This window comes from Malus sylvestris, chromosome 10 (genome assembly GCF_916048215.2).
Source record: "Malus sylvestris chromosome 10, drMalSylv7.2, whole genome shotgun sequence".
Classification (NCBI taxonomy): Eukaryota; Viridiplantae; Streptophyta; class Magnoliopsida; order Rosales; family Rosaceae; genus Malus; species Malus sylvestris.
The window spans coordinates 9,161,120-9,183,454 of NC_062269.1; the positions used below are offsets into that span (position 1 = coordinate 9,161,120).

General features: G+C 39.5%; 1 protein-coding gene across 3 annotated transcripts; it reads left to right on the forward strand.

Annotated features, from left to right (window-relative positions):
* Positions 1-798: 798 nt before the first annotated feature.
* On the forward strand, positions 799-7,761 carry LOC126586404 (uncharacterized). 3 transcript variants are annotated; one of them, XR_007610793.1, is made up of 15 exons: positions 799-1,297; positions 2,073-2,166; positions 2,264-2,559; positions 2,631-2,697; positions 2,787-2,840; positions 2,971-3,065; positions 3,137-3,206; positions 3,288-3,625; positions 3,733-4,132; positions 4,216-4,316; positions 4,417-4,460; positions 5,252-5,432; positions 5,822-6,012; positions 6,433-6,566; positions 7,087-7,235. XR_007610793.1 is itself a non-coding variant. In XM_050251243.1 (15 exons), exons 2-15 carry the CDS (start codon positions 2,121-2,123, stop codon positions 7,234-7,236), a joined length of 2,133 nt encoding a protein of 710 aa, XP_050107200.1. In that variant the 5' UTR covers positions 800-1,297; positions 2,073-2,120; the 3' UTR covers positions 7,237-7,761. The 3 variants fall into 3 exon arrangements, 2 of the variants coding, with proteins under 2 accessions (XP_050107200.1, XP_050107201.1); XM_050251243.1 differs by having other exon boundaries at positions 800-1,297; positions 5,856-6,012; positions 7,087-7,761; XM_050251244.1 differs by having other exon boundaries at positions 800-1,297; positions 2,790-2,840; positions 5,856-6,012; positions 7,087-7,761.
* Positions 7,762-22,335: the final 14,574 nt, after the last annotated feature.

Here is a 22,335-nt window from a genome sequence, read left to right on the forward strand (position 1 = left end):
GAAATGTCATACGAACTTGTACCCAATTTTCAATTTGTCATGTAAACTAAAATTTTAAGCAATTTGTCATCTCATCTTAACTCCCTTAAGTTTTTCATCCAAAATAAGTCATGTGCAAGGCACATGACTTGTGTTTAGCGTTATTTATGTCATTCTAACATCTCACTTCCTTTTATTAACATCTCAATTCTAGGGTGTTCAATTTAACATGTTGTGAAATCAAATTTTATATTGGTTCTGTAATATGAGAAACGAGTTAAGGTTTGGTGCCCTAATTGAAGTTGTAGATGCATACACGTTGCTCGAACACAATAATCCGCATGAATACCCTCGAGCACAAAATTTAAAGGTTTTACTAAAGAAAATTAAAGAACTTCTAAAGATCTTAAATGACATAAATAATCTTGAACACAAGTCATGTACAAGTTTATATGACATTTCCAAAATTTTCCCTTTCAAAAACCACTTGAATTTATGCTCGAACACAATAATCCGCATGAATACCCTCAAACACAAAATTTAAAGGTTTTACTAAAGAAAATTAAAGAACTTCTAAAGATCTTAAATGACATAAATAATCTTGAACACAAGTCATGTACAAGTTTATATGACATTTCAAAAAATTTCCCTTTCAAAAACCACTTGAATTTTTATAAAAAATTCAACATATTTTTTTTTATTGAAATTCACATAAAATCCAAACCATTTTATTGTGCCAATCGTAGGAATCGAACCGAGGGCACCCCAGAAACCTAAACGTGTATCCGTCCAATAGTCGCTTCCACCATCTAATCTAGCGCGACATTTTTGCTAATATTTAGGATTTAACTGCTTACATATGCACAGCAGTTGGCACAATACCGAGCGTCAGACCCGTACCCGTCCCCTCCCTCTCCTGTCTCCTTGGGCGAACAGTGTCGCACCTCTGCTCTTCAAATTTACGGCGCCGTGCGGCCACTGGCGAGGTCGCCACCGACTTGGCTCTCCTCCTCGTCGACCGGCCTTCAAAGGGCAGGTCACCCGCCACCCAGTTGAGCAGATCGAAATCAGGAAGTCTCACACCACCGCCGGTTTCGAGCCCTTTTCCGGACCCTAGGTATAAAAGTTCTTGTTTCCATTTTAGAGCTCCGGACCGTTTCACTCTCTTTCCTTCTCTCTACTCCGCACTGTGTGTGAGCAGATCGTTTTTCAAATTCTCCCTTTCTTCGATTCGATCGTCAAATGTGCTCTGTTGCGATCGTCGTCGACTTTCTCTCTCAGTGGAATCTCTGCTCTTCGCTCTTCCAAGCTCAGTTCGGTAAGTGATTTAGGGTTTTTATGTTCTGTTTTGTATTGATCCCAATATTTTTTTGATTGAATCCAGTGATTGAAGCTTTTCTATCTCAGATTTGAAGTTCTCTGCGAGTTGGGATCGATTGAATATTGAATCTTTTTGATAATTTGTTAGTGTGTGAAGGATTATCTGCTGGGTTTTGATAGAATTTTTCATTGATTTTTAGTTAATTTGATTTAGATACAATCAATTTTTACAAATTTACTCGACCCCATTATTCAGTTTGAAATCGAGGACTCGTTGAAGTTGTGTCTTTGTGTGCCAACTTTGATTTTATCTTCGAATTACTAAGCTTTTGCTGAATCAAATCACAATTGAGGTTAGATTATCAATTCTTAATTTGTAGTTTGTTAGTTCTCCCCAGTATTACCATGCTTTTTTTTTTTTTTTTTTTTTTTTTTTTATATATACATATAAGTGATACGTTTAAATGCTTGTAGCTGTATTATTGCGAGTCTTATTCTGATGCGGTAATTGCCATATCAAATTATTCTCATTTGTTTCCCCGTTTCTGATGGGATCATCTGTATACATTTGGTCTGTACCGATCTATCCCAATTCAGGATCATATTATCTTAGTTTGGAAGATAAAAACACCATTAATTTTGGGTTAAAATTAAAGTAATTTGTGCTTCTTTCTCTCTTTTTTTTTAAAATTTTTTTTTTTAACTTTGGACTGCAAATAGAACTTAGTTAAATTTATTTGTATCCATTGAACTGAATTTGTTTTTTTTGTTAGTTTTCTTCCCTTACCTTATTTAAAGACAAGGCTTCTGCTATAATCGAAATGTCGGATTGGGACGATGTTTTTCTTGCGCCTGCTGGTGTCCCTGGTAAGCCATGCATCTAGGACTCGAAAAACTTGTCATATTTTCCATTTGTAATTACTTCAAGAGATCGCCAACTGATTTTCAACTTCTTTTTTTGCAGCTCGTGCTGGTGGCCGATTTCGACCCAAGGCAAAGCCACGGCCTAGCAGGGTAGCATCTACAGCAGCCGCCCCTGCTCTTCCGATTGTCATAACAGAAATACCTGTAACATTATCTACCACTGTCTCAGATAGTGTTCTATCTGTTGATGTTGGAGACAGTAAACTAACAGATAAAGTTGGGAGCATAGAGCCATCAGAAAACAATGAGATTCCATTGTCTGATGGCAAGAAGGTCACTGGACCTTGCGAATCAACTGCAGACGTTGCAGGTTCTGATGGAAAAGCATCGGGGGAGGTAAGAGTGTTTACCTATTTCCTGGTTTCATTGTTTTTCATTTCTTTTTGATAAGTTATGATGTTTTCCAGAATGCAGACATATTCTCTGGATTGGAATGTCTTGATGATTCTATCAGTCAAACGACAAGGGGTACAGGTGACTTTTGCAAAATGCAAAATTTTTCTAAACAGTTAAAAATTGCATTAGTACTGTCTGTTGACTGCTGTAAGCACTTGTTCTTCCAGCAGAGTTTGCTGTCAATAAGTCTGGTGATAAGGCTAATACGGTTACCAAACCAGGTGACAAGTTCTTCCCTTCATCTTCTGTTAATCATGATTTATAAATGGCAATTTTCTCAATGGTAAAACTTTGATGATACCACACATTGTTCTGCCAAGTCCTCATCATTTGTGGTGTGTGATGTTGCAGAAGCTGAAACTGGTTCTGATTATTGTACAACCCAAGATCCAATGTCCTGCAGAGAAGTTTCCGTTTCTAACAAACAGGGTGAAATAGAACCTGAGGTAAAGACCTGCACTATCACAGAAAAGTGATTCTTGTTGAGTTATTGATTTTGATTAATTGGGCAGTATAGTGTCAGGTAGATGGGGCTTTCTCTGACTTTGAAGTTCTAGATGTTGGGTCTGATGTCGCCATTTCATCCGGTATGTGCACAATCACTTGAATTTTGTATTTTGGCTACCGTATTGTATGTTGGGTATTCAATTGAATCTGGGTTGATGTAGAACGACATGCTGGCAAACATCAACCCAAGCTCAAAGTGAAAAAAGGAAAGGAGAATATTCATATCCCTTGCTCTGAAGTTGAGCCTAACATGGGTTCACAAGCTGGACATTTGGTACATTTTGAAACTGGTGACATGAATGAGAGCTCGCTTCCTGCCTTCCCTACTAGACATGTCATTGATCACCCGTCTCCAAGGCTTGGTGATTCTAGTACCCTGAATCCAACCCCTGATTCCCAAGTGAATACAGAAAACCTGGCTGAAACTAACCACTCGGATGGTGCCATTTTGGGGGATGCTGTGCATTCAGAAGATGTTGGTGGAACACCTGAAAAAGTGGTAACATTTTTTAACTATAATATTTGTCCATGCATTTCATATGGGACTGGATATAAAAATTAAATGTGTTAAGATACCTGCTTCTCTTTGTTTTCTGGATTGGGCAGGGTCGTAAGAGTAGAAATAGAAACACTTCTACTACATCAGATCTTCCTCAGAAGCGCAAATCTTCTGCAATCGAGAAGGCTGAAGGTGAGACATCATCCAGGCAGCTGAGGAAGCGGGTACCTCATAAACAAGTTGATGAGCTGGCAGACGAGGCTAATGATGACAGCTTCACTGCTGAACCTTCTAGTGATTCTAAGATCAATGAAGATGAGGATAATATTGATGAATATAGGGAGCATGAGACATCGCAGAGGAAAAGAGCCCCCAGAAAGTCCAAGAAACCAGTATCTGAAAAAGAACCAGTTCGAAAGCGTAAGAAGACCAAGGAAGCATCTGATCAGTCAACCAAAGACGCTTCCAAAAAGTTCTCCCATTCAACTCGTAGAAACAGAAGACAAGGTAAATGAATATCTGGATATCTAAGATTGTGTGACACAAAATTTGGATGTCCATCATCATTTTAATTTCCTTACCTTTTGTAGTGGACAAGTCTTTGCTTGAAATCCCAGAGGAGGAATTTGACCCCTATAAATTATCTCTCAAGGATCTCATTCGTCTAGCAGAGCATAAGGAGCTGTTAAAGGTACCATCTGGTTTTCGTGGTCAAATTTTCACATGACGAAGTATAATATGGTTTCACTTCCAACATTGATATTGGCTTCTTTGTTTGTTCCTATGGGCAGATTAAGGAGGCAAGAAAATTGACAACTCGACAGCCCAATGAAAGGTACTGGAATTCTTATACAGAAGCCATAAGTGCCAACATCTTTATGTTGATCATACTTGTTTAAGTTATGTAATTTCAAATTCAATATCATTATGTTCCTAGAGATCTTGATGATGGTTGATTGAATTTCTTATCTTTATACACAAAGTAGTGCAAATTTTATGACAAGATCTTTATGTTGATCACATTTAATTCACTCTTAAAATCTGCACTATTTTGTGTGACGAGCTCTAAACACTTGATGTCATTTGTCCAAAGATGGTATTAAGTGAATAGGATGAAGTAGTTGAAAGATGTTTCATTTGTCTCTTGTATAAAATGGCTATCCAAGATGTACTGTTTGAAAGTATCAATTTATTAATATGATGGAATATAATGATTGTGAGTTGGGCCTTCTGATTGAGTATGCTTTCACCAATTGTTAACTTTATTTGGGCCCACTTGAGGCTAGAACAATGTGGCATGGCAGATTTCTTGAATATAATTATGTTTTCTTTCTAGGACAGGAGGGTGGGAGCCTGCTAAGCATAGGGCAATTTTTAGTCTGAAAAATATTTTATGATTCGTAGAACTTTGACTTCGAGTAAAACCTGTTATTTGTGAAGAACTGTTGCCATTGTTGTTGTGGCTTATATTTTAGATCACACACGCACAGAGAGACAGACACATGCACACACACTCACACGACACAAAGGTTGACATGCTTGATTCTGAATAGAGTATCATTTGTATGATTGTTGGAGTCGTATGTAGTCCATTAATCCACATTTCGTATTATTCTTTCCTTGCAGTACGAACAGTGATTCTCACAAGGAAGGTTCTCACAATGAAGAGTTCTATCCTTCAGAACATGGCACTGATGAAAACCAAGCAACTTATCATGTTAATTCCTCTCTCCTCAATTACCAAACTTACATGGACAAAGCACCCACTGCAAGATGGTCTAAGCAGGACACAGAACTGTTCTATGAGGTAACGTACCTATAAATTCACTGCATTTAACTGGTTATCAATTGCAAGTAACTTTGACATACCATATAATTATTATGGAAAAATCTCATATCTTTCTCATTTTGTGGATTGGTCAATCAGCTTAGAACTGGGATTATAGGTTAGTGGTATCTGCAGACTTAGAAGTTAGATGATTAGGTCAATTCATGATCTCCTTGGTCAAATTTATGGATATCATGGGAATTCAAAGAGAATGGTGATAATGGAACCAACACATGGAATCAATCTGTAGATCTCTGCCAATAATTTTTAACTACCCTAGGATGTGCTCATGTTTGGAAATGTTTTCTTTGATTCCAAATTTTTCTTAAAACTAGATTTCATGCTTGATTAAGCTAATTGTATAATAGGTCAAACTAAATCTGCCCTTCACATGTGATTTAGGCTATTCAGCAGTGTGGATCAGATTTTACTATGATTCAAGAACTTTATTTTCCTGGTCGAACGCGTCATCAAGTCAAGTTAAAATTCAAGAAGGAAGAGCGTCAACATCCATTACGCATCTCAGAAGCCGTACTAAGTCGCTCGACTCATTCCACAGGTCAGTCCTTAATTTTTCTTTTTTTATATATTTACTGTTTTAATCTCTCCAAGAGGTCGCACTTGGTGCGATGGCAAATGTCTTCGCCCATGAGCGGTAGGTCTCGGGTTCGAGACTTGGGAGCAGCCTCTCCATAAATGGGGGTAAGGCTAGCCGACATTCACCTCTCCCAGACCCTGCGTAAAGCGGGAGCCTTGTGCACTGGGTACGACCTTTACTGTTTTAATCTCTCCCTTTCTTGGGTGGTGGGGTGGAATTAAGAACCGTACCCAAGATCATCGATTGCCTACCTGTACATATGAAATTCTCCCTATTCATTATTTTGTTTAGTCGTATATGAATGGAGATTGGAGTCTATGTGATGAAGGATGCAGGAAAATTGTATATACAGTGGTACAATAAAGTGATTTTCTCATGCAGATCATTCGCAATTTACTTCATATATTGAGAAGCTGCAACAAGCTGCTCAGGCAAACAAGGAATCTAATGCAGATGAGTCAGTTGACATGACAAGCAAGGAGGAAGGACTAAGAGAGCAGACTCGGGATACCGATGTATGCATTTTCTGTGTTTTCTTTGTTTCTCTTCTGCTGAGATGCTAATGTTAGTGTTTGTAGGTATTTATTTTATATTTAGACCTTCATGATGTAATTCTCCAGTGGTAGGTAGGATGTCAAATGGAAGAATTTGCATATGGGAATTGCCGATGATCTAGGATTTATTCATGAAATAAAGGATCTAGATGAAATTTCAAATTGACTGATCTTCGATTATGCAACTTTATTGATTTATGCTTTTTAATCTGTTCATAGAACCAACCTGTTGGATGTGTAATACGGGAACTTGTATGACTCGTTGACATGCCTCTCTTGCCCTTCGACCTCCTCTGTGAAAGGATCATGTATTTGCAATCTTCGTCTAGATTTTTAACTGATGATTGGTGCAGCTTGTGCTCAATTATAAATATAACTTATAATCATTCATGCTTTTCCATCTCTTTCTATTATTTGCCTTTCTTTTCCTTTCTTTTCTTTTTCTTCCTATAAAAAGTAATTTGCTTCTTATTGCTTGCAGGAGCGAATGGAGAAACCCGAGTCGGAAGAAGTTCAAGATCAGGAAGCTGATGTTGCTGAAGTTCAAGATCAAGAAGCTGTTGCTGCTGAAGTTAGCAATCCCTTGAAGTCCGATGAAATTGATGAAGAAGATTTTACATGGTCTGACTGACAAGTGAGGAGTTTTACTTTTCCCTCCCTTATTTTTTCTCTAGCCATTGATGTGTCACTTCCAACGAGAAGATAATGTCCTAACAAAATTTAAGGATATTCAAAACTTCTTGTTGAGAGTGGACCATGGAGCGTGTGGAGATAAAAACGAATACATTATATCAAGAAGCCAACGTAGTTGCAGCTCAAGTTCAACTGGCAAGAATGGGATATCAGATACCTCATCCCCCAAAATCTGGGCACAAAAATAATGTTGCAACAAATTTTTGTATGTAAGTTTGTAACATTGGTTTCGTTATTTAAATATTGATTGCTCTCGTATCTAATTTTCGTTCTCCTAAAGATTTTTGTGAACAAGTATTATAATTAGGCCTGTTAACAGTGTAATGAATATTTATGCTTAGAACTGTCTGTACAAATTCATGCCCAAACCCACAAGAATACTACACTTTACTGTATCATCCGATTTGTATGTTGCTTCATCCGTTAAATGATAGCCTGACAAACGTGGGTCTCGTTGTTAAGAGATGGTTGGTGCCAGCACTGTTTGACATTGCCAAAGATCACAAAATAGCTGTTTATTTGTCCCAAGTGTTCATTAGGTACCTGTTTAATTTCGTCGCATGATAATATTATGTATAATTCATGCAATTGATAATTTTTCTCTCTTAGAAACATTTGTTGGTTTACAAAGATAAACCATTAAAGCATGAATTGTAAAGAAAACCGACAATGTCATTTAAAATAAGTGGTGAATTGTTATGATGGTTCGAGTCTTACTCTTAAATCCATTGAATCTCGGGTTCAGACTCTTCACCTCTTCTTAGTGTAGCTTAGGATAAAAATGTCGGTATTGAAAGAAAAAATAAATATTGACACTTCCTATAACTGAAGAAGCAAATTACTCCTAGTAGCATGCAATCAAAAGACAACCTTGACTTTGAAGTATTTATTCTAGAGAAAATTGTAGCAATGGTTACTCAACTTTAACCCAATTGGAGTAATGTCCTTTAACTAAAAATTCATAACCATTGATTCTATAAATCATCAAAACGTATAGCTATGGTCTTTTTTGTTAACTCGTTCAGAATTCTGCCAAAATGAATTATGTTGGAAGGATCATTACTATACTTGGGTTAAAGTTGAGGGACCATTACTCAAATTGGGTTAAAGTTGCGGGACTATTTCTCTAGTTGGGTTAAAGTTGAGGGATCATTGCTATAATTTTTCTCATTTAGTTTTCTATATTTGCCCCTCGATACAACCTCATGTGCGTGACTCATTTTGATGGAAATTCTTACAGAGTTGAGGAAAATGACCACATCAGCACGTTTTGAGAAGTTAAGGGAACAATGGTCATTAATTTTTAGTTGAGGAACCATTACTCTATTGGGTTAAAATTGAGGAACAATTACTACAATTTCTTCTTTATTCCATATTCTTATTCATTCAGCTGCATCAAAAGTATTCTATAGTCATATTTAATGACTAAGATGTTGGAGAAAGCTAAGACATACTGACCAGCTTGTACTGGTGAGCGGGGTCGACGATTTTCCCCGATGAGGTTGACGCTGTGAAAGAACAATGTCATGGTACAATTGGGAATTTTGTGTTAGAAATGGCGACATTTGTTCAATAGGATAAACAATCCATTATCATTGGCCATCAATCCCTAACCCTTGTGTCAACAAAAGCTTCGAGGACTAACCAAAATTGGCACATAATTTCACCCCTTATGCAATTAGGGAGTTGGATAACTTATTGCTTCCCGTACAAAAATTATAACTTTGGTAGCTACATAATTTTCTATTCCGCATATGGAAATCATAACTTTTAGACAACATTAAAGATCTTTGATTTTGCGAAGATTAAGAGTTTTTCTCTCTTTGTGAAAGCTCTTCTCACCGTGTGTGTTAGTCTTCAGATCAAGGAAATCGTTTTGTCGCTAACCCTTGCTTTTGGCAAGGGTTGGTGACAACCTTGGTCCCCTTTCTTTCGTTTCTCTGCGTTTTCGCCCTGTTCTCTAGCCTAATTTTCTCTGACCCCTTTCCTTTCCTTCTTCGCCCTAGATCATAAAGCCCTCTACTCCGATTGTCCCTCTATTTTCTCCGCTATTTGTTTTCACTTCCATGTTTCTAATCAATTCATTTTCTTCCTCTACTTTGTGGAATTTTCATCCCTCCATGTCCTCCATCCCTCATGCTTTTCTATCCTTCTTTTGGTTCCATCATCCCTTGGCCAACTTTCAGATCTATTCCGGCTCTCTTAATCGGGGTTTGTCTCGAATCTACGGGAGGGTGTGTAGAGCTTCGGCTCGGGTGCTCGCACCACCACCTTTGTTGGCCTTTGTTGGTCCTGCCCGGTGTTCACCCTTGTCGGCGATGTTGCCCGTGGGAGCTTTATTCTCGCATGCTTCTTTGGTTCTTTATCGGTGCTTGTCGGTGTCGGCACTATTGCTGGTGGGATGTCTCTTCTCATTGGCTTCTTTGGAGTAATGATATAGATCTTTGTGGGTGGTGTTAATGGATGGTGGAGTTGTCTTCATCTTCGCTCTTGGGGCTTTATGTGCTTTGATATTTGGTGTCGTTAGGAGGTGCTGGGACATGTTGGTTGGCTATGCTCTGGCGGCATAATAGGGTTTCAACTGCTTAGGTTTTCGGTTGTGTATTTTACTGTTTTGGGCCCTATTCCGTGTGTTGGTTTGGGCTTATTTGTTGTACTACTTTTGAGGCCCTTTATGTGCTTTGTACTTCCTTTGTTTATAGGCCTTCGTTTGTTCATTTTGCTCTGTTGCTAATGAAGTTTTAGCTTTGACCCCCTAAAAAAAAAAGAAAAGAGGGAGCTACAAGACCAGCGCCGGCACAATAATGTTTTGTTTTTTCATTGTAATAATTTTGTTCGAAGGATTAAATTTAAGCTAAAACAATAAAACAATAAAATTTCCATAATAATTTGGGAAGATCTTTTTTATTAGGGCTAATTGTAGCCAAGGTCCTTGATCTATAACACAAGTTTAATTTTTGTACCTAAATTCTATTAATAGTTTCTTTGGTCCTCAAGTTATGTCATTTGTTCCACTAGTAGTCATTTTCATTAATTCCATCTACTTTTTTTGTTAAATTGAGGGATATAATAAGAATTTCATAAAAAAAAAGAAAAAAAAATGAGAGACTTGGCTCCTTAAGAATTGAGGAGGAACTCTTTCTTAAAATACATCGTGACCTATTCAAATATATTCGTGCTTATGATCGGAACTTCTTAAGGATTGACTAAACGGTCTTGCTTCAAATTGATTTTTCATAGAGATTGTGGATGCAAATTTCCGCCTTCTCCTTTGACGAAAATGCACCTGCAAAGCAATAACATTTAAGATCAAGGCCAAGAGCCTCACACACTCATGATGAATAGGGGGCTTTGGCCGAAAAATCTCCGATACCAAAGTTAGAATTTGAGAGAGAAAGCGGTTAGAGAATTTTAGGGAGAGAATGAACTTAGGTTTTTGGAGAAATGTGGGGCTATATATAAGGGTGTGGCCGACCCTATTTGGAGAAATAGGGACCGCATGTCGCCTCCATAATTTTCTTGATTATTTTTTGCTCCACAAATGCCACCACACCAGTTGGGCTGCTCGCATGAAAGGGCAGCAGGTGTAGAGATCTTCTCTTGTTTTAGGAAACATAGGATTGTTTCCTATTTTGATGTAGATTCCCTCTTTAATTGGAAATTAGATGCTTCTAGGAAAGGGAAATAAATTACTTCTAAAGTCTATTTAAGTCTATTTAAGTTTATTTAAGTCTACCTTAAGTAAATCAACTTCAGAGAGCAATTCATTCTACCCTACAAGAGAGAGAAAGTTAGAGGATATTTGTTCCCATTCCCCTAGTAATCTTCTACACTTGCCCGTGCAAAGGACCGTCTTTTGTTGCTTTCTTCATCTTCACGGTGTACCAAGGTAAGAAAAAAATTAATTTTTCCTCGTCTTCGTAATTTTTGGGAGCCTTAGGGCTTGAAATTTGGCTTGACAGGGGTCGAGAAGGTGTGAAAAATGGCTTGGAGAGGCCATGACACTGTTGTCGTGGGGTATCATTAATTGATTATCCTTTTCTGCTTATGAAGATTCAAAATTCGGCTCAACTCCTAAAACTTCTCCAAATATGAAGAAAGTGCATGTTGCATTAGGTATCCCTTCTTAGTACCATGATTGGTGTTGGCTGCTTTGTTATCTTCGTTGGGAGAAAGGTATGATGCCTCCGATAGAGGAGATAAAATGAATCAAGAACGGAGACATTAGCTCGTCCGATTGTCGTCTTGGAGCCTGTTGTGAATGAAGGTGGAAAAAATAGGTCTTCCCTACCTGCTCAAGAGATGTAGGCTAAGAAAAAGACAAAGACTTCTTCCGCTACTCGTGAGGGTCCGCCTGTTGCTGAGAAGCTTGTGATTGACTTGACTTCTTCCAAGGGGAAGAAAAATGAGGCTGCTAGATCTGAGCCAGTGACACATGTCGTGCTAAATGTGGCTAGTACGATTGCTGATAGGATTGCTCAGCGTAGAGGTTCTGTCGTGCCCCTAATGTCAAAATTTATGCCAAAACATCCGTTGGGGATTAAGTCCGGTTCACCTTTGGAGAAACTTGCTACTATGAAGAGCGATAAGGTGGACTCTACTGCCAAATGGCACCAAAACCCATTCCTTTCATTGCTGAGACCCATTCTTGCTAAGGGGGTTGTTTACCCAAGTTCCTTTTGTGAAGCATACAACCGAATATATGAGGACTGCTCAGTATGATGTAGAAAACGACGATTTTGGCAGCCGAATCTATACTCCTTGACCAAAAGGATACCAAGGCTGCCAAAGGGGTGGCAAAGACTATGGCAGCCGAAGCTTATTCCTTAGCTGAGAAGATTAAGAGGTTGGAGTTTCAGCTCGTCGCTTTAAAAGGGTCTAATATCTTTACCCCCACTTCTCTGCAGCTTAAGACCACTCGTCAAAAGATCGTTGATTTGAAGACTAGGCTTGACGCAATCCAAGTTTAGTATGAAAGTTTAGAGAAGGAGATTGGATGTTACATACCTCAGATTAAAGATCTTAAGCGCGCCATTTCTGAGTTTCATTCTGTTGCTTATGCAAAGGATGAAGAGTTGATTGCTGCTTATAATCAAGTGATCCATTTTAAGAATATCGTCGATAGTCTTGAGACCCAAATGTTGGAACTCCAAGGTGCATTGAAGAATAACGAAAGTCTGAAAAAAGAAGTGGATGAGTTACAGCGCATCCGTGTTGTCCTACTTGAGGAGAACGAGCAGCTGAAGGGTGAGAAGGTTGGGCTCAAGGCTTCTCTTGTTCAGAATTAAGCCGATATCTACAAGCTAGGTTACGTAGATCATCTATTTGGTAAGCATTCTGACTTTGAGTTTGTTGGGAAAGACTTCAAGACTTTCTCTATTTCTCTGGAAGACATGCTTGCCTTTACTTTTGAGGTTTCCATTGGTGAAGTAGTCAAAAAAGTTGGTGTCTAGGCTGGGGCAGTCAGGGGTGAAGCGCCAGATGATGTCGCTGCTAAGAGCGTCGCGGCTGCTGAAGGTGTGGCATCCGAGTAGTCGTGGGATGTCCAAGCTGCTGAAAAGTAGTCTTCTAGGTAGCCTTTAAGATTTTCTTTGTCTTCCTTGTTGCTTTTTGCTTTGCTTGAACTCTTTCGGCCTTTGCTAATTGTTTACCAATTTTGCTAGAAAATTTAATAAACTTGCTTCATTGGCTTTTCTTTATCTTCACTTCTTTTGATTATGCCCAACCTTTGACCTTTAAGCCAGCGGCAGACGTGCTACTTTTCTATAAGCAGACAGGCCCGTGTAGCCTATGTAGTCGTGGGTGTTGGTGTAGAACTTTTGCAAAGTTGTTAGCCGTATGGTCAACAACCAGACGCCTTACTTACAGAACCAGACGAGTCCGCGTGACCACTTGGCTGTTAACCTTGGCTTTCTTTAATCATTTGAGCTGTGTGGCCTACATCACAACATACTAAGGATTTTTGGGTTATGAAATTCGCTAACCTTTCGTATCAAAAGTACGCGGTTGTATGGAATTTCGTAAGCAAAGGTCCAGGATAACTCCTTGCTTTTTATGTAACCAATTCCGTGGGTTGCGTAGCAAGTATCACAACACTTTAGAAATTAATGTAAATCTTAAACGATCATTATGCGTTTTGGAAGAGGCGAAGCCTATCGACTGTGTAATGTGCCTCATCCATCTCTGAGGCTTGGTTCCCCACGGATTAGGCCAAAAGACCCAAAATCCTTCCGTTAACTAAGCCTTGAAAAAGACCATTATGGCTACTTCTAGGAATCTTGGCGCAAGCCATCGTACACCTAGTTACACTAGGACAACCTTACTCATCCACGTCTGGATATTCGGAGTGTAAGTTTATCCTTCTGCATTAGAGAGCAAACCCATAGGGGTGTCAGAGAATTGGTTTACCTTCTCATATTAGAGAGCATGGTTGGTCCCTAAGGGGGTGTAATTTCTGTTATAAGTCCCTAAGAAATGTGCAGTCTTCTTTTGAAGTGTAGAAGTGATTAGTCGTTGTAAGCATGTAGTTGAGCCAAGTTGTAAATTAATTCTGAATTCCTCATTAAAAAATGAGTGAAACGAACGAAAACTTAGCTGTGAGGTAGGAACTGCGTAACAACTAGATAATCCTCGACTTTGCAAAGTGGTGTCTGTCGAGTTGCTTGAGTCTTCAGGCTTTGATGTAGCGAGAGGTCACACATGGTACTTCCTCATATTGTAAGCATTCTACTGCTTTTCAATCTCTTTATCGTTCATGGTGGTAAGGGTGTAACCACCCTTGCCGCCTACTCTGCTGATCTTGTACAGACCTTCCCAAATGTGATCTATCTTTTTGGAGCCTACTCTGCGTGTAGTGATGAAGGATTTTCTTAGGATTAGATCTTCGAGCTAGAACTACTGGATCTTGGTCTTTTCGTTATAGCTAGAGATAAGCTGCTGCTAATAGGCTACGATGAAGGTGATGACATTCTCGCATTTCTCCTCTGCCAGATCTAGATTTGTGGCCATCTTCTTTACATTATGCTCGATGCTTGGCAATAGAGTGTTGATGCTTGGCATGATGACATTAGAATGAATGATTGCTTCTGAACCAAATGCCAAAGAGAAATGAGTCTAACCAGTTTCTCGTCATTTGGTTGTGTGATACGCCCATAGATATCCAGAGAGTTCGTCTAGCCATTTTCCCTTCTTGTCAAAGAGGGATTTCTTGAGGCAGTCGAGAATCGTCTTGTTGGATGCTTCAGCCTGCTTGTTGCCTTGGGGATACCTCGACATGGATATTTACTGCCTGATGCCATATTTCTAGAAGAACTTCGCCAAATCTTTGTCTACGAATTATGAGTCATTGTCCGTGACGATGGATTGAAGGATGCCAAATCAGCAAATGATGTTCCGTCATATGAAGCGCTCTATGTCCATCTGTGTTATGGTTGTCATGGGCTCTGCTTCCACCCACTTAGTAAAATAGTTGGTCGCCACGATCATCATGTCTTTCCCCCCAGTAGCGGACGACATTGGCCCTACCAAGTCGATTGCCTACTGCATGAACGGTCAATGACTCGTCTGCTGGTGTAATTCATTCGCAAACAATGCTGTTACCGGCTTATAGCTTTGGCAGCTATCGCACTTTGTACTAATTCCTTAGCATCTTGATGCATAATAGGCCAATAGTAGCTTACGTTAAGAGCCTTCTGTGCTAAGGATTGGCCTCCGGAGTGATTTCCACAGACACATTCGTGGACTGAACTTAGAACTTTTAGGTCATCGAGATACGCTACACAACGGAGATGTGGTCTAGTGTATGATATTCGGACAAGAATGTCATTCCACATGTAGTAGCGTGTTGCCTTCGTTTGGAGCTTTATAGACTTTAACCTTTCCATGGGGAATGTGATATTGACCAGGTAGTCTATAATGGAATCTTGCCAGTTTGGAGTTGTACTAACCTGTGACACCTCGGCTGCTGGCTCCGCCTCTATGCTTGGCTTATCTAAATACCCTATCGGAATAAAGCGTTTGAGTTGGTGGTCGAGGAGGAAGCCTAGGCCAGCTAGCGCATCCGCGTGGGCGTTGTCTGCCCACGGAACTTGAGTGATAGTGTAAGTTTGAAATGCCTCAAGTTGCTTTCATACCTTCTCTAGGTATTGCACCATCTTCAGATGTTTTCTTGTGTACTCCCCAGTAGTCTGGCTGGTGATTAGCTGGGAATCAAAATGGATCGTAAGCTTTTTTTACTACCAAGTCTCTTGCCATTCGAAGGCTTACTAGTAGGGCTTCGTACTCTACTTTGTTATTGAATGCTTTGAAGCCTAAAGTGATCGCCTACTCGAGCATCGAACCGTCGGTGACCTGTCCCAAGTTATTATATACATATTTATCCCCGAGTATGTAAAGTGATAATAATGCCCTCAAGGCTTAGTGACATGGATGTACGTATATAGTTTTAAAATTTTTTTTTTTGATGTAATTAAATTGTACACGTCATCACAAGCGTGTTGACGCAAGTTAGAGTCGAATCGGGTTCGTAACGGAAATGTTACGAATGAATAAGTGGAATTGGGGTTGGTTTTATTTCCATTTGGACTCAATTTCTTAAGCCCTAAATTCTATAGCCCAATTAGGGCCTGAGATTTGTTCTTCTTTTGGCCAACCCATGACCACACACACACGCGTGCAACCCTCATCTCTCATTCCTTCTCGAACTCTCTTTCTCGTCCGTATAACCCGAGCCCACCAATCTTCAAACACCATCAAAACCTCACAGATCGAACTTCTAAGGACCATATTCGAGTTCCTTGCAAGCCTGCGAGCCTAACTGATGCCAAAATTATCTTAACACACAAATTTAACCCTCTTTTATCAATTGTAGTAAAGAATGTAAGTAAGGATCATTCTGGACCGGGGATTAGGAGGGCTTGCTAATAACCTCTAAACTGACTCAAAAACATAAAACTAAACTTAAAAATACTTAACAAGACTCACAAGACTCAAAGCAAACTTAAAATACTCAAAACAGCTTAAAACAACTAAATAAACTTAAACTAGACACTAGGAATGACTTTGGACGAAAATTGACTTTTACTTGAATCAAAACATTTAAAAACACAAATTAAAATAGATTCTAACTAATTAGACACAGTAAAATAAAGGGGGATTGAGTTTTGGACGAAGTTGAAACAAACAAACAAGTATGAAAAACTAGACAGATTGTAAAACAAATTTGAGAAATAAGATGATGGATGGGATAGCTAGAGGCTTTTTCTCCACACATGACATGTATGCAAATAACTCAATTTCTAGTTACTACTTCATTGAATTATGAACGACAATACTCCAAATTAACCGTGACATCACTAGTTAACTCTCAGATTTTCCTTGTTTTATTGGACTGGATGACATCATTCAACAACCCAAAACATTCTTCTAAAGTTCCCTACATGACATCATAATAGAGATACAATAAAAGATCATTACGTTTAATGAAAATCATAAGCAATGACAAAGCACTTGCAACTATGATATCATGTCACTCATGCTAGGAATTGAACTTAACGCGATCGTTTATAAGCGACCTTCACTACATGTGAATATAAGTTTGTAACGATTATGTGAAACTTTCTTATATTCTAGCATCGGATTTATACATGCCTATTAAGTGTCGACCCTTAATCAACAAATACAAATAAGTTATCAATCAAATAGTTAAGCCAATTGCATTTACGATTCAAGAGTTCATAACTGGAATTTATCAAATCATATTACACACATAATCATGGCTTTGAAATCACCCCTAGCCAAGAGGGGTTTAGCCACTCATATTCACAGCAAAACAAAAGAAAATGAATTTAAACATTGGAAACAAAAGAAAGAAAACACATAAACGCTCCAACGATCCAAGTTGGATAGCAAGCACGTCCAAGCACTTTCCTTCCCTTCCTTTGCTATGGCACAATGTGTTAGTGAGTGTTTGAAGGTTTGTTTGTATGGAGGAATGGCTGAATGTGTTTAGGTTGGATGGAAATCACGGCAAGGAAAGGGAAATGAAGGTGCATGGAATTGTGTTTTTGTTATAGGAATGTGTAGAATGGTTAAGAAGAAAAGACTCTGCCTTGCAGCAGAATGTGTCTTCCTCCCTTCTCCCTAAATTGTCCCCCTGAATGTGTCTTTGGATGGATATATTTATAGGCTAGGGAGAGGATGTAGTGGGTGGTGGTAATGAGTGGATGTAGTGGTAGGTGAATGTGTTGGATGGTTGAAATGAGTGGATGTGTTGGGTGAAATGAGTGGATGTAGTGGTAGGTGAATGGATGTGTTGGGTGAAATGAGTGGATGTAGTGGTAGGTGAATGTGTTGGGTGAAATGAGTGTGCTAAAATGGTTATTTATAGGGAGAGGATGATGTACAAACTTCAAATTTCGTCCATTCCTTTTGCTCCAAGCATATGTAATCCATTCCATGCCCAAAAAAGCTCCAAAATGCTTCAAAATGCACTTCTTTGCCACATTAACACTTTGGATCTACTAACACACGAAAATAGCTTAAAATACTAAAATAACTACGAACTAACAGCATAAATGACAAGAAACAAGCTAACTAAGTCGCATAAATATGCTCCTATCACTAACCATACCCTTTGTTCAAAGAAAGGACGTCGGAATCGTGAAGAACCATAAGGTCCGGTGAGGTACTATGTTACTCTGATGTGATCGTGGACATTTCACGAGATTTTAAAGCTAAAAAATTGTCCTAATCAACTCTATAAGGATCCTAGGCTAGTTTTGGAGTGGTTCGATCGTTGGTATACTTGGGTTTGTCGAGTTCTAAGTTTGGCTGGTTGTGTTGAGCTATTTTCCAACTAGTTCCGGAAGGTTTTAGGTCCCCAAATAGGTAAGATTATGTTCTCCTTGTTGAGAGCTTCAAATCTATATAAGATTTGTGAAAGTTGGTTGAAAAACGAAGTAGAAACTAAGGTTTTAAGATTTTCCATAATCTGGCATTGCAGACGGTGGCCAGCGACGGCTTTGGCGAAACCATCAGAGAAGACGAGAGTATTCCGTCAACTTTGACGGAATATACTGACGATGTCAGGTAACTCCGTTAGTTTTTAAATGGAATATTCTAATATTTAACGAAATATTCCCTAACGCCGTTAGGGATTCTGTTAGTGTGCCAGGCACGTGCCTGCGTGTGGCCAGCGCGTGAGATATCAGAATTTTTTTCTAAAAATATGGGGATGCTCGTGGTGTTGAGTAGGTCATGATGGTATATTCAAACACCCCAATTGAGCAGCGTCTGAGAAGTTATTACATGGTTTTAGTTATGTGCTTAAAATTAACGTTAAATTAGTTGTTTCGCATATAGGTGAGATGTTTCCAGATGACGAGAGTAGCTAGGCGAGACTCAATGGTTATGACCCTGCTACATACCAGTGAGTGGGCTTTCGGTTTTCTATATATATGTATAAATGTTTTCCATTTTCCTAGAAATTATTTTAAATGGATTTACGTTTTTAAATGCCATGTCAATTGCATTACATTTTAGTATATGCATTAGTATAGATATGCATATTATTGCATGATGCTGCGGATGCCCATTTAAGCTTCTAGTGAGTGCATATTGATGATAATGATTACAGTGTGTATGGTTAATGTTTAGCTACATTTAGTGCTCATTATCCTGCACCCTAGTGTTAGTGTTCCACCCGAGGCCAAGTCCTAGCCTTCACGTGACCGTTCACCTCCCGCACCACACGTTCACCTTGGATCCAAGGCAGGTGCCAGCCTGTCGTATAGACCACATTAGATGGTTCTGACTCGTAGGTGACTTGTGATACTTCGTACAGCCTTCACGTGATCGTACCACTTTAGTGTATTTATTTACACCCAACCTGTTGTACATACCATATTAGGTGGTTCCGACTCGTGTGCAGGAATTGGTAGATGAGCTATAGGCTCAGCTGTACAGGTCACGTTAGGTGATTCCGGCTGACATATCAGTTTACATTGATTTATTTCACCTGGCTTACTCATTTCATTGCTGAGATACTTGACATGGCATATACTTGGTTTACACTACTTTCGAGCATGATTTCTACATACATATGTATTACTATTTTTTGGGAAATTATACGGGTTTTACGACGAGAGGTTATTATTTTTGGAAAGAGAAATGGTTTGAAAAAGCTTTGTTTTTGCCCACTCACGTTTTTTTGTTTTGTGCCCCTCTAGGTTCTAGTTAGACGTTCGTGTTGGTGGCTTACGAGGACTCTACGACGGTTTTAACAGACTTCAATTAATGTAGGAATTTCTTTCATGTCTTGTATAATTAATACTTAGCCTGATGGACTGCATCTAGGTTACCTATGCTCTGAATATGTGTATCTACACTTTAAGTACCTCCACTCGTACTTACATATATTTATCTAGTGTAAGTTAGCTAGTTGGATTTTATTTACTCACATTTTCATATCACTATCATTTTCGCTCTGTGCTCATGGCTACATCACCCTCACGTGATGGCCAACATGCCTCGATTCCAGTTAGGGTGTGTTAACGCTTGTTCCCGAACTCTTGTAGTTGGATACGCCGTCGACATGCAAATGCCAGAAGTCTCTATCAGGTGGAGCAGGCACGGCTAGGGCATGCTCGGTTGCCTCCGGGTCGTCGTTGGGCCGCTCTATTATGTCGCCTAGGCTAGGAGTGAATTCTGCAATGAAGTCCACGAAAGCTTAGGCCTTTATCGCCGTACGGGATCGAAAAACCAAGCTATATTGGCCAAGTTCTAACGCCCATTTCATTACTCGTTGAGAAGCGTCCGAACCATGTAAGATTAATTGTAGAGGCTACTGAGTCATGACAATGACTGTATGAGCTTGAAAAAATGGTATGAGCTTCCGAACTGCAACAATTAGCATCAAAATTAATTTCTCAATCTTCGAATATCTAGTTTTCGCATCGAGAAGAGCTTTAGAAGTGTAGAATATCAACAGTTGGGCCCCTAGTTCTTCTCTTATGAGGGCAGGGCTCATTGCTACTTTCGAGACTACCAAGTAAATGTATAAGTCCTCGACTGCTTCGAACTTGAATAATAAGTGAGGTGATGTGTGATACTTCTTTAGGTCTTGGAAAGCTCTTTCACTCTCATCATCCCATTTGTCTCGTTATGCCTTCTTCATAACCTTGAAAAAAGGCTTGCATTGATCGGTAAACTGTGAGAAAAAGCGGTTGAGCGTGGCTGCTCATCCAGTTAAGCTTTGTATCTCCTTCAAGGAAGTTGGAGATTTCATCTCTAGGATTGCTTGGATCTGCTTAGAATGTGCTTCGATTCCTCGTTGGGTTTATGCATGGCTATTTAGTTGTAGTCGGAGTATGCATCCAAGAAACTGAGCAGTTGGTTCCCCAAAAGTTGAATCTACTAGTAGATCGATTTGGGGAACTAGATAATGATCTTTTGGGTATGCCTTGTTATAATCGGTGTAGTCTATGCAAACCCTTCATATACCTTTGTCTTCTTTCATTACTAGCATGACGTTGGCAAGCCATGTTGAGTGTGCTACATTTTCTATGAATCTGACCTTCAATAGCTTGTCTATTTTCGCTTCAATGATCACCACTCGTTCGGGTGCAAAATGTCTTCTTTTTTGGATTACCGTTTGGAAACGGAATCGATGTGCAACTTGTGGCAAGTTATCTTGAGGTTGATGCTGGGCATGTCAGAAGGTGACCATGCGAAGACGTCACGATTTTTCCTATGAAAAATCGTGAGTTCCTTATTTTCCTTCGGGCTCAAACATGAGTCGATTCTACCAGTCGTCTCCGGCTGCTGGGAATCAAGAATGATGTGTTCGGCATCCTCTTTAGGTTTCTATCTCGTTTCGTCTACTGACAGTTGATTTGGACACCTTCTTTTTTATCCGTCTGCTGTGCTTGCTATTTGGTAGCTTCGTCGTCTATTTAGACCTCGGTAGCCTTTATAGGGGTAAAGGTCTTCTTTCTTAAGTTCTTTAGTACTTGCACAGCGCATCATCGGGATGCGACCTGGTCAAACTTGATTTCTCCGACTTCTCATTCTAGGATGTGAAATCAAATTTTTTGATACTTGACAGAGGTTACTCTGTCCATCTTTATCAGCCAAGGTCGCCCTAGAATCCCATTATAGAGAGATGGGTTACTTACTATTGTGAACATCTTCTTTGAGACAATTGGTAGTGTTATCACGTCAAATGTGGTGTTGTCGATGGCAGTCGAGGTGTGTTCATTGAATTCGGTGAGTACCTCTGTTCGGGTTTTGATTGTGTTTTCCAGAATCTTCTAAATTATTGAGAGTTGAAGTAGGTTGACAGCACTTCCATTGTCAACCATCATCGTGTCGACTATGGCATGGGCCAGTTGGACAGATACTACTAATGCATCGTTGTGTGGCAAATTGATGCCATCAACGCCATGCTTGATGAAGTCAACGATGGGTCCAAGTTGGGTGTTGACTACCTAGACTTGTAAGACTAGTAGAGCCTGCTGGATCTTCCTCTTCTTAGAACTGTTGGTGGCCCCCAAGTGCTTGGATTCGATGAAGATACCATTAATCTGAATCGTCTTAGTTAGCGGCTCTTCGTCGGCATCTGCGTTTCTTCTAGGATGTACAGTTGGCTTGTCCAAGTATCTGTCGACCTTGTCTTCTTTCACGAGCTTCTCTAGGTAGTTCTTCCAAGTGTAATAGTCATCAGTTGTGTAACCGGGACCTCGATGGAATGCGCAATACTTGGTGTGGTCTAACTTATAAGTATCTCCATTTGATTGTTTCAGCAGCTTGAACCATGGTTTTCTCTTGATGTCACAAAGGATCTGGTGGATCGGGATCGAGAACATAGAGTAGTTCTTGGGCGTCAGGCCTTCTTTTGTGGATCAGGATCGAGCACTTAAAGTTGTTCCGATAAAAGACCATTGTGCTTGGGTAATGCTTCAAATGTCTCTTCGGATCTTCAAGAATGTGGCATGTTGAACTTGCGTGGAGGCTCTGTTTGCTCGATCTCGTCCATGAA